The sequence below is a fragment of the Lepus europaeus genome, chromosome 3 (genome assembly GCF_033115175.1).
Source record: "Lepus europaeus isolate LE1 chromosome 3, mLepTim1.pri, whole genome shotgun sequence".
NCBI classification, from domain to species: Eukaryota; Metazoa; Chordata; class Mammalia; order Lagomorpha; family Leporidae; genus Lepus; species Lepus europaeus.
Window position 1 is genome coordinate 135,346,053 of NC_084829.1, and position 13,336 is coordinate 135,359,388.

At 38.3% G+C, this 13,336-nt stretch overlaps 1 protein-coding gene across 1 annotated transcript in view; it reads right to left on the reverse strand.

The window, feature by feature from the left end:
* Positions 1-13,336, reverse strand: part of HBS1L (HBS1 like translational GTPase) — a 90,977-nt gene that overhangs the window by 31,431 nt on the left and 46,210 nt on the right. The window contains exon 5 of the mRNA XM_062186798.1: positions 5,179-5,287. Coding sequence (XP_062042782.1) covers positions 5,179-5,287 — 109 coding nt within the window. The remainder of the gene's footprint in view (positions 1-5,178; positions 5,288-13,336) is intronic.

Genomic DNA, 13,336 nt, shown 5'->3' on the forward strand with positions numbered 1-13,336 from the left:
TTTTTTTTTTTTCTAATGGTACCACATGTTACTGCAGATAAAATTAGCATTAAAAAAAGTTTTGCCCCTAATTTAAAATCTTTTTTGCTCAAATGCTAACTTTAAGGGAGATATCGCTAAATGACTACAGTTTCTTAATATTTCTGTCAAAGGTACTTTAATTTACTAACTCAGTAAACTTGGTTATTAAAAACTGTAACATATACTAGGCACATATATACTAACAAAAGGTATACAAATGAAAGATTTCACCACTACTCCCAAAAGCTTAGAACCTAGCGAGGAATTCAGTTATATAGAGACAAGACAATCAGGCTTTTTTTAATTCATTCCTTGACAATGCTGATACCTCTAAAAGTAAACTTTGATTTCAGTTCTCTATTAGCTCTTTGACTACTCCCCACAAAAGCAGTCCCAGTGCTAACCCAGTGGGTTAAGCGCAGCTTGGAACACACACATCTCATATGGCAAGCTTGGGATCAAGTCCTGCCTTCACTTGCCACCTAGCTGCCTGCTAGTGCATACCCTGGGAAATAGCATGGTATGGCTCCAGTACTTGGGTTCCTGCCATGTGTGCAGGGTCAGCCAATTGGGGAGTGAACCAGCGGATGGAAGTCCTCTCTCTCTCTCTCTCTGCCTCTCTTCTCTCTGTGTAACTCTTTCAAATAAATAAATCTTTTTAAAAAATCATTTTTGAAAAAAGAATAAAGCCAATTATATCCAGCTCAACATGGGGCAAGCAAAGCAGTACATAGAGAAACCAGTATGTAAAAATCACTCAAGACTACATTTTCTTTTTTGTTCACAGTAAAAAAAGAACAGATTAGTTTTTCCCTCTTACAGCATTTTTTTATGCTTGAAATTAATCCTCTTCTTAAATCTCAGGAAAAGAGGCACATTAGATTTATTTGCAACTTCATTCTTATTTTATTTTGTTTTTCCAGGTCTCCAATAACCAACTGAGGTATTCATTTTTTAGCACTGCTTAAATAAATCAGCTTCACTTCAAACTACAAGGAAAAAAATTTTAATATGTGGAAAACATTCCCATACTTTTAAAGGGTTCCAAGAGGCTGAACTGAGTAAAATCAAACTTCTAACTTGCATTATAATTTGCACATATTTCAACAACAGCTAGTTCTAAAAAATAAAGCATGACAACTCTGTCTTCAGAATATTAAAAAACAGAAATGCTACAAAATTACAACACAAGTAGTCTACCAGAATGATAAGACATATGCTTGGGTTCTGACCAGACCTGGGAGAAATCACTCAGAGTCTCAGGCTTTAGTTTTCTGGGTTTTCGCTACAGACTTTTCATAAACACAGATCTGACTGGATCATTTACCTTCTACAACATGAATGGTTTGGTTTTCTCTCACTTTCAGGAGAACATTCCCTTTGAAGTAAATACCAGGTAAACTGAATATTTGTTCACTAAAGTTTCTGCATTAGAGGGATATGGCCAAAATCACTAGAAAAGCACACTAGGTAAGTCTACACCTAGTAAAATCTTCTCTACATTATGATGCAGGAGTTGATGTCTTCATTTGAAAATCTCTTAAGGTTTAAAAATGGCTATTCTGGGTTCAGGCCTGTAATTACGGACTAGAATGAAGTTAGTTGAATGTTTTTCAGATGTTTTCTGGCATAATTTTGTGATCTTATCTAATACTATAAAATGACTAATCTCTTGCTTTTCTAAATCACCTTCCCCAAAAGAGAACTATTTACATATAAATTTAGAGGCTTAATCTTTCTTCTTAGGATTCTTAGAAGCTAATATTTTAGATTTACAAGGTTAAATGTATTTGTTCTACATGCAATACTCTAATAATTATTTATTTATTTATTTATTTTTTGACAGGCAGAGTTAGACAGTGAGAGAGACAGAGACAGAGAGAAAGGTCTTCCTTCCGTTGGTTCACCCCCTAAATGGCCGCCACGGCCGGTGCTGCGTCGATCCGAAGCCAGGAGCCGGGTGCTTCCTCCCAGTCTCCCATGTGGGTGCAGGGACCCAAGCACTCGGGCCATCCTCCACTGCCCTCCCAGGCCACAGCAGAGAGCTGGACTGGAAGAGGAGCAACTGAGACTAGTACCCGGCGCCCCAACGGGGACTAGAACACGGGGTGCCGGCGCCACAGAGAGAAGATTAGCCAAGTGAACCACAGCGCCGGCCTTTGAACAGTCATTTCTATTTATATGAATTTTCTAGAAAAATATTGGCTGTTTTTAGTATTAGTGAAGAAAAGCTTTCTTGTTTCAGCTCCTTCTAAGCGATGCATTATCCTTTTTTCAGTAGGTCACTATTGAGAATCACATGTAGAAACAATGCTGAAATCTACTCAGAAGTGCTTCGTTACGTTTCTTTTTTTTCTTTAATATTTATTGTATTTATCTGAAAGGCAGATTCTCTCTCTCTCTCACACACACACACACACAGTTCTTGAGAGAGAGAGAGAAAGACAGTGAGTGAGTTCTCCCATCTGCTGGTTCATTCCCAAAATGGCCACGATAGTTGAAGCTGGCTCAGGCTGAAGGTAGGAGCCTGGAACTGCATCAGGGTATCCGATGTGGCTGGCAGGGGCCCAAGCACTTGTGCCATCTTCTGCTGCCTTCTCAGACACATTAGTAGAGAACAAGATTAGAAGTAGAGCAGCCAGGAATCAAACTGGTGCTCCGATATTGGATGTCGGCATTACAGGTGTAGCTTAACCTACTGAGCCACAAGGCTGGCCCCTTTGTGTGCTTTCTTGAGATTAAACCAGAACATCCTAATATTGCCTATCTATAGCTCTCAAAAAAATTCTATAAAAGTATAGCATGGAGGGGCCGGCGCTGTGACGCAGTAGGTTAATCCTCTGCCTGTGGCACTGGCATCCCATATGGGTGCCTGTTCTAACCCCAGCTGCTCCTCTTCCAACCCACCTCTCTGCTGTGGTCTGGGAAAGCAATAGATGGCCCAAGCACTTGAGCCCCTGCACCCGTGTGGAAGAAGCTCCTGGCTCCTGGCTCCTGGCTTCAGATTGGCTCAGTTCCAGCTGTTGCGGCCATTTGGGGAGTGAACCAGTGGATGGAAGACCTTTCTCTCTGCCTCTCCCTCTTACTGACTGTAACTCTACCTCTCAAATAAATAAATAAAATCTCAAAAAAAAAAAAGTATAGCTTAGAAAAAAGAAAAAGACAAAAAAAAAAAAGCATAGCTTGATTGCGTTAGGCACTACAAAGCATTTCTGAGTATCTCAATTTCTAACTACAAATTGTCACATTTTGAGGACTTCTCCTACAGAGCCACATTAAAATACTGACTCACAGACTTTTCTTTAATTTTCATACTATATTACCAAAGACTGTGATCAATAAACATTAAATGACTACCGTGACAGGGATACAACGCTGAGCACTCACAGTCCCTGTCTTCATGAAGCACATAATCTGGTAAACTTCTGAACTACCTGCATTGCATTTGTTCAAAACAGAGTCACATTTTCAATATCATTTACTTGTATTGATTATTTTTATGTCTTGATCACTTGTTATTCATTATTTTAATAATTATTCATTTACATAACCATGAATTTAGTTTTAATTTGGAAACTAATTTGGGCTCATTTGCATGTTGTTTTCTAAGACTTCTAAAACTTTTTGCATTAAGACGATAAAAGCCTTACAACAGGGGTGACCACTGGGTGCAGCCGTTAAGCAAGGGATGCTGCCATCTCACACTGGAGTGCTTAAGTTAACGTTCCTGCTCAACTTCTGATCCAGCTTCCTTGTTAATGCACCTGGGGGCAGCAAGTGGTGGCTCAAGGACTTAGGTCCCTGCAAAAGACATGGGAGACCCTGACTGACTTCAGCTAGGCCCCGTCTTGGCTACTGCAAGCATTTGGGGGAGTGAACCAGCAGATGGAAGATGTCTTTGCCTCTCTTTTATTCTGCTCTTCAAATAAAGAAATGAAACTACAAAGATAAATAAAATCTTTACAATAAGGAAATACATATATTTATTTTCCTCTCTCAATGTAAATAATCTCATAATAGAATTAAATGGCACTCAAGACATACATATAAAAAGGGATTCCTCAACCTCAATTAATAAAGAAAAAAGATACTAATTAGGATATTTATGACTACATCAGAATTCAAAATTATTTTATCAGGCTAAAGTTACTCAAAATAAAAATGATCTTTTTCTTTCAAGCAATTATTGATAATGTAAACTGAACGCTTACTATGTCCTACACAGAGTCCTTTCTCTCACTAAATGAAATCTAGTGAATAAAGTTCTGCTTTTTTAAAATCCAAAAACTGAAAAAGAGGAACACTGAGCCTTTCCAATCAAGATTCATGATACTTCCATTAACTTACTTAAAAGAATGCTATAAAGAGGAAAAAACAAGCCTACAAAGTTTATATTTCTTGATGTTAAGAAAATCCTCTACTGCTATAGTTGATAACAATGTTTTTTTCTCGATCCTCTTGGCAAACAAAATGTATGGCTTATAAATTACAGATTTAGAGAATGATTAAAAATTGAAAATTTTAAAGAGGTTAAAATTAATAATTTCAAATAATGCTTCTGAGCCTCAAGCAAATCAATTCCTTTGTCTATAAAACTCCCTGGGAGAATTCTAGAGGCTGTGATAAGAAAGAACAATCAAGTGCTACTAAAATACGATTTCTTACCCAGTTCATAAGATCTCTGAAATTCTATGTATCCTTCATTTTGTCTTTTCTACCATGGTTCATTTTACTGAATATGAAAGTTTTAGAGTTAAGATATTATTTTAATTATTAAAAAATTTAACTAGTGATTCCATGATTCACTGACTACATGTAACTCCCAAAACCCTGCTTTCCTGTGCCACCTAGTGGTACATTGTGGTACATTGTCTCACAATGCTACATTTCATGAAATCATAGGTTGTTTTTTTTTGTAATGTTAAAGTGGCTATAAATTATTTATGTGAGGAAACTGACAATGAGAGTAAGGAATATACAATAGAAAATTGAATCAAGCCTAATTTCTCAACCTGTCTCTTTGTACTAAGTTATACTGAAGACATGTGATACTTCAATACTAATGATATATTATGTAAAACTGAAACATTCTCTTTCTTACAGACCAGTAGGAGACAATACTGATTTCAAAACAGGGAAGGAAACTTAAAATCTTACCCAGGCACTTCAAATCCCATAGTTTGTTTCTTTCCAGATACAGTCATTTTAGCAACTTTTGGCACAATTTCAGATTCACTTCGAGATGACTGGGAACTTACTGATTTTCCTAATTAAGGAATAAAACATAAAAGTTTAATTAATTAAAATTGACTTTTAGAATACATAGTATATAGTATTTAAATTAAAGATGATGATAATTTTCACAGACTTCACATCTTTATAAACACATGTCTTTTCTCTAAAAAAAAATCAGTGGGATTAAAATGCTGAAAGAGATTCCTTTATCACTCTACTCTGGGAAATCCCCTATTGTCAGGACTCTCCTGGGCTTAACCTATACCAAATCTCTTCCTAATTTTGAACTGACTGTTAAGTTTCAGTATTAAGAGGTTACAAGGTGGTTTGTGCACTAAGCCTTGTTCTGACATTACACCTAGACCCTATTCCTCCCTCTCCTACCACACCCTTTCACAATACTAAAATTGTTTGGTCAGTTAGCAGATGGCTAAACTATTTTTAATCCTGTGAGATTTATAAATTGATGAACAAGTTGAGAATCTACTGAATTGTGAATGCTGTGTATATTTCACTTGCACACAAGACTAGACTTAGTAAGATACATGACATCTATAAACAATATGGGTGAAAGGTCACTGTTGAATAAAAGAATTCAGAAAAATGAATTATGAACTATATGAAAGACTTTACTGCATTTGATCCTTAAAATCATTTTTTAATTTTTATAATCTACAAAAAGATTATGAGGATTGATCTACATAAAACTATGGAAAATGCATCTGCTATAATAATAAACATATAAACAGAAACTACCAAATAATTAAAAGAGATAATGTACACAACTCATTCAAAATGTCTGCTATGTGACTACTATATGCTGGACACTATACTAGAAACACAATAGTGAAAAATAGCAGACATAGTACTTGTGCTAAGAGTCTACAGTGTAGTGAGGAAAACATATCAAATAATCAAAAACCATAAAATTATAAATGTCACTAGTATCATAAAGAATTTGTATATGATGCCATAAGATTTGATGATAGGGTAAATGAATGAGAGAGGTTTCCTAGGAAAGCAAGAATTGGAGGTAAGACACCAAAATGAGTAGAAATTAACTGGTACAAGGGCAGGCTTTGTGGTAAAGCAGGTTAAGCCTTTGGTTGGGATACCTGTTTCCCCTATCAGAGTACCTGGTTTGCGTTCTGGATACCCCACCTTTCCAATACAGCTTCCTGCTAATGTGCCCAGATAGAGCTCCTGGCTTTGGCCTGGCCCAGACCTGACTGTTGCACGCATTTGGGGAGTGAATCAGCAGATGAAGGATTTCTTTTCTTTCTCCCCTCCTCCTTTTCCCTCTCTGCCTCTCCCTCTCATTAGCTGTCTCTCAAACAAATGAATTAAAATCTTCAAAAAAAAAAAAAATTGGAAATTAAGTGGTACAGAAAAGAAAAACATTTCAAACACAGAGAGTAGTTTGCCATAATGGCCCTCTTAGAGGAGGAACTTCTGGTGCTTCAGAACCAGGGAGAGCAGAAGGGGCACCAAGTGAAATTGAAGAGTTGGGCGGGCCCAGCAGGACATTCAGGCCATATCACAGATTCTGACCTAATCAACAGGTGCTACCAAAATGAGGTAAGAAAGAGGAGGAGGAGGAAATAGAGAAGGAAGACTAAAGTAAAGGAACTGAAAATAAACAGATTAGGGGTGGGAAATATTGGGAATTTGGACCATGTGAGGCTTTCTAAAGGAAACATCAAGTAGGCAGTTCAACATATTGGTCAAGTTCAAAGGAGAGGTCTCAGCTGGAGCACATATTTGTTATTCACGAGCACATAATCAATAGTTGAAGACATAGATCTAGAAGAGATCACCAAGGGAGAGAATAAGTAGAGGGTGGTCCTAGAACAAGACCTTGGAAGGATCCCAGCATTTAAACACAAGGTAGGGGACAATGCACCTACAACAAGGTGAAGGCAAGCCAACAGAAGATAGCACCAAGGAAGCTAAGGGAAGAGAGCATTTGATGAAGTTGGCATCACCAAGATCTGAGGCTGGGTCAGTTGAGATGAGTACTGAAAACATTCACTGGTGACATAAGCACTTTAGATAAAGGACTGGGGTAAAGCTAGCAAGAGTCATTTGAAAGAAGTGAGGGAAAAAAAAGCCAGAATGGGTTAAAATATAAGAAAGATAAGAAAACAGAGGCAAAAGTATATATACACTACTTTTTGTTTGTTTTTAAAGGTTTTTTTTTTTTTTTAGAAGATCTATTTATTTATTTGAAAGGCAGAGTTACATAGAGACAGGGAGAGACAAGGACAGAGAGAGAGAGAGAGAGGGAGAGATCCTCCATCCACTGGTTCATCCCTCAAACAGCCACAGTAGCTGAAGCTGAGACAGGTGGAAGCCAAAAGCCAGGAGCTTCATCTGGATCTCCCATGTGGGTGGCAGGGGCCCAAATACTTGGGCCATCTTCTATTGTTTTTCCAGGTACATTAGTAGAGAGCTGTATCAGGAGTAGCCGGGACTCAACCCTCACTCATATGGAATGTCAGCATTGCAGGCAGCGGCTTAACCCACTGTACCACAACACCGGTAGCACCACCACTTCTCATCTATAATTTTATACCCCAAGACACTGCAATAATAACATTTTAGTTTTTTCTTTTACTCTGATTTATTTATTTACTTGAATAGCAGAGTGACGGGGGTGGGCAGTGGAGAGAGAGAAAGAGATCTTCCATCTGCTGGTTCATTTCCCAGATGTTCACAACAGCCAGGACGGGGCCAGGCCTGATGTCTCTCATGTGGGTGGTAGGAACCCAAGTACTTGTGCCATCAATTGTTGCCTCCCAGGCATGCTAGCTGAAAAATGGATCAGAAGCAGAGGTAGAACTTGATCCCAGGCACAATGATAAGGGATGAGGGAGTCCCAAGTGACCAGCTTAGCCTGCTGTACCACCCTTGCTCCCATATTTTTTTGGCTTTTTAATAACTCATTTGGAAGCAAATGTAACACCGACTGACATGAGGTATTTTACCTATAGTCTTTATCCCATTTGAAGTAAAAAGCTACATATTTCAGGGCAAAACTAGCAATGTGTTTGATTACAGAGTACTTCACCAATCACTGGGCAATTATACCATGTCTAGTATGTGTATGTTAATCCTTTTCTAAATCCAAAAAATTGTGTCAAGTCTACCCCATGATCTTCAGATAAGACTGTAGATGTGTAAAAAACAACTTGTGTAAAAAGTTTGGCTGGAAAGGAAGGAATGTAGTAAAAAGGTAATAAAAGGGGAAGATAGGATCAAGTTGATGAAAAAAGTGATACTGAGATGGCATGGTTAAACATATTAGGAACAAAGAGATCATCAATATCTAAGTTTCTGAGAAGATAGAAACAGATTAAAAGATGAGATCCAGGGCCTGCTCCGTGGCTCACTTGGTTAATCCTCTGCCTGCAGCGCCTGCATCCCATATGGGCGCCAGGTTCTAGTCCGGGTGGCTCCTTTCAGTCCAGATCTCTGCTGTGGCCCGGGAGGGCAGTGGAGGATAGCCCAAGTGCTTGGGCCCCTGCACCCGCATGGGAGACCAGGAGGAAGCACCTGGCTCCTGGCTTCGGATCGGCATAGTTCTGGCCATAGTGGCCATTTTGGGGGGTGAACCAACGGTAGGAAGACCTTTCTCTCTATCTCCCTCTCTCACTAACTCTATCTATCAAATAATAATAATAAAAAAAGAAGATGAGATCCAAAGCACAGGCAGAAATTGAATAGGAGACTTATTGGGAAGAGGGCAGATTTGTATTTTTAGGAACTAAAAGAGTGGCTTCTGTTTTCTCTACAACACAGCAATTAGTTATTGGTTTAGACTTAGGGTGGATAAGGGAAGTAAAAAATTTAAGTAATATTTTCAATAATTGTTCAACAAAGTTTACCACTAAAAATGATTTAGGAAAAGTGTTAATACTGGGGGCCAATTTAAGTTTTTGATAATGAATCTATTAATGGAATCAAACTACTTTTCTGTGTGACTTTCTCTAGCAAGATTCAACCATTCAAAAAAATACACAGAGAAGGCATTAACTGTTCTAGCTAACAAGTGCAAGGAAAAAGCAACAGGCTAGCTGAAATACTCCTCCCCGCCCCCCCCCCAAAAAAAATCCCAGGTATTAAGATTAAAATCATAAAATCTAAACTTTTTAAAAATAATAAGTGACAAATGAAGAATACTAGGAGAAAGTAGAGGGATCTATAGGTATAAGAATAACTAGAAATAGTTGTGGTCAGAACAGGATGTGTGAATTAGTGATTCTGAAGGAAAGGGAATTATGGTGAATTGCTGATGAGGTGGGGAAGACCACTGGATATGATGTAGTCAAGGAACTGAAAGTCCAGCATGCTGGATTTGCTGCTGTTTTCGACAGAGGGGCAGTAGCCAGCTATGTTCATAAAGAGCAGAGTAAAGAAGAAAACTGTAAGACAACTGCTGAAATCTGATGAATAAGGAGAAGTGGCTCTGAGGCTGTTCAGTAGACGACAGTAATGGGGACTAACAAAGGCTAGCTCAGGTCAAAAACAAGAACTTCAACTGCACGGAGATTAAGAGGAAAAAAAAGAATGGAAGATTAATAACGTTGGACAGGCAGGAAACAGAACAAAGTTGCCCATCTAGACTCTGAGGTTTGAAAGGCTATAAGTGAAGTAAAACAAGAAAGTGAAGAAAATGCTAGGAAACCAGTTGAAGAGAAGAGGATTCTTAGAGCGCCATGATGATACTGGAGGGATGGTGGGGGGGAAGCAGGGAGTAATGGAGGAGACACACTGAACAAAACAAGAAGAGCAAGGGGGATTCTGGCCTCTATAAAAAGAACAGGGAGACAAATATTGGAAGGCAGGAAACTGTCTCAGTCCAGGCTCTACAAGGGCTAATTCTAACTTCCCTTTCAGGCATTTTTTTTTTTTTTTTAAGATTTATTTATTTGAAAGTCTGAGTTACACAGAGAGAGGAGAGGCAGAGAGAGAGAGAAAGGTCTTTCATCCGCTGGATGGACTTGGGTCATCTTCCATTGCTTTCCCAGGCCATAGCAGAGAGCTAGATTGGAAGTGGAGCAGCTGGGTCTGAAACTGGCGCCCACAAGGGATGCCGGTGCTTCAGGCCAGGGTGTTAACCCACTGAGCTACAGCGCTGGCCCCAGGCATGTTTTAATATCTTCAAACTATTTTGCATGTAAAACATATTTTAATCCACTTCTATTTTATGTTTAGTCCAATGAAATTCTACAGTTTTCACTTTAAAAACGTAGGCCATAAAATGGCATAAAAAATCTCCCAAGCATAGAGAAAAAACAATGTGATTTCCAGGGATACAATAAATACATTGTTTTCTTTTTGGTGATTCTTATCTATAGGATATCAAACCCAAGATGCAACATTTCCAAACTTTGGTTATGTCAAAGCAGAGGGGAGAAGTCAATCTTCCCTTTCAGAGATAACCTTTGCTTAGACTATTTAGGAAATATCTGAATTCTAATTACTGATATTTATCAATAGTCAAAAACAAGAACGCAATTATCCACTGAGCAGCAAGGTGATGTCATTCTTCTTATCCAGCCATATTATAAAGTCCCCTTCAAAACTAGCATCGGCCAGATGGCAGCAAAACTCTATTGACATGGGTCAGAAATAACTAATGACTAAAATCATCAGTCACAGGTCAGTATGGGTTACATATGTATGTATTCAAATTCACCATAGGAAAATGAAAAAAATATAAAATGTTTACTGTGTGTTCTCTCATACTCTCCAACCAAATGAAGTCCATTCACTGTATAACAATCTCAAGAAATTGAGCATGAAATTTTCAGTAGGTCCCAAAATATTGGAGCAAGAATGAATTTAAAAAAAATGGTAATTTGGATTCTGGTCCCTGTCCTGACACTAATTAGCTGTTCTCTCACAGCTTAAACAGTTCACTTAAATTAATGAACTAGTTTCCTCTGAACTTTAAGTGAAGTACATGAAATGTTCACTTCATATAATGAATTGGACTTGAATGATTTCCAGCTCTATGATTGCATGTGTCTCCCAAAATGCTAGGGCATCCTTTAAACCCAATAGCCTCTTATGAGGTAAAAGTAAAACGTCAATTCTAAAAGAAGACCAAGCCACGTAAAATATAGCCACCATTAAATCACGGTCAGCCCAGAGACATGCATTCTGAAAATTCACACTGCTGATTAGTGTTCGGTCTCTACTAGAATAGAGAAGACTTGCTCATTCATTAAATTTTTCAGTCAACCAGAAAAACAGCCCTCCTGTTGAACAAGTCTAATTTGCTTATTTTATATACAAAGAAGTGAAGGGACTTCAGACTCGCCTGTCCAGTTCACCTTGTTCACACTCCTGGTTACCTCTGCAGTCAAGCACAGCTGCAAACTGACTGCCTCTCTTCCTAGTGATTACTCTTTGATCACCTGCTGCCTCCAGGGCTCCTCTGCTTGTCTCTAGGGCTAACATGTAAACAGAAGTGTCTAGTGTCTAGGTTTTCTCTTGAACAGGAAATGATCTAAGTCTCTTGTCATGAAGTCCCCCCCACCCCCATCTATACTCCTATGTAAATGATACAATGCTATGTCTCTCTAGCCTCACACTCTTTCTGAATCTAATGAAACCCTCTGCTTGCACCTCCTTGACTGACTCTTCTGACTCACTCCTTTGGTCTTTAGGCACACTCACTATTACAAGACGGCTAATTCTTTGAAGGCAGGAAGTGCCTGATACACGTTCACATAGTTCACAGCACACACAACAATACTCCGCCAACAATATGCATTCAATACAAACAGTTTAATGATTGACCCCTAAGGATTTAAATTTTGAAGTCACAAGTTAACCATTACTGGTTTTACAAACTATCTTAGATCTCATCTTCAGACAATAACCTTCTCAATTTACTCTCTACTCACTTCTTACACCTACCACCAGCCATCCTAATATTCAGAGATACAGACTTAGTAAGCCAACCTGGCATTCTCTTGGGCACTTTCATACATTCTTCTGCAAAGTGCTTTCATGGTCACAGCAACATGCAGAATAGATACCACCATTCTCCCTTTGTTTTAGGGAAACTGGGGTTTAAAAGGCTTGACTTGCCAGATGCCACACAACCTTGGCCTGGGACATAGCTAGATAGAAAGAAAAAGATGAATCATAAGGTGGCTGCTCTCAAAGAGCTTATACAATGCTCTGAGGAAGTCACAGAAGTTCTGGAAAGGAGTTACAGAGACCATAAGCAAGAAAAGTTCAAACTGTGTAACTGAGTAATTATAGAACGCTTAACAAATTAAATATTTGACCCACTGAAAAGTGAGGAGGCAAAAATCACATGAAAAACAAAAAGCATCTACGGAGGTCAATGGAACAAAGACCCTAAAAATGACTGGAGAATGGGTGACAAACTTTTAAATCTTCTATAACTAAAACTGTTAATGAAACACTTTTCAAAAAAAGATATTTTATAAATTTATGTTCAAGGACTCCGTGTCTTGTTTAATAAGTGCAAAGTAAAACAGAAACAGTATCAAGTGTTCTTAGGAAGAATAATTACTCAAACTGTTTAGAAATGCAGAAAGCCAAATTAGATTTGGTAAGAGAAAAATCATAGAAACTTATGTGATAATGATTTTTCCATAAAATATGCTGCCATGTCTCATTATTCCAGAACTCCTCTATTTTTTTTACCAAGTCTTTAATAAAGCAGTCCTCAAACTTCAGCCCTAGAATCCTATTTATATTCTACAGCTATCTTCTACCCAGAAGCAATCACTGCTAATGCATCTAGTATGTCTGGAACTCCAAGGCTCTCTCACCAGAACATTCATAGAACTTGAGCCTTGACTTCATCATCGAATATTCAGAAGACTGAGTTTACCACATTTGCAAAACATCATCTCCCTCACAGTGATGTAATTTGTGAGGGCACTAAAAATTATTCTCAAAAAAAAGAAAGAAAGAAAACTAAAAAGTCTAAGTTATCACTGTATAATAATGTCCTTGGAAGAAAACTCTTAAATCAAAAATTACTGCTGTTTGGGGCCAGCCCTGTGGCATAGCGGGTAAAGCCACCGCC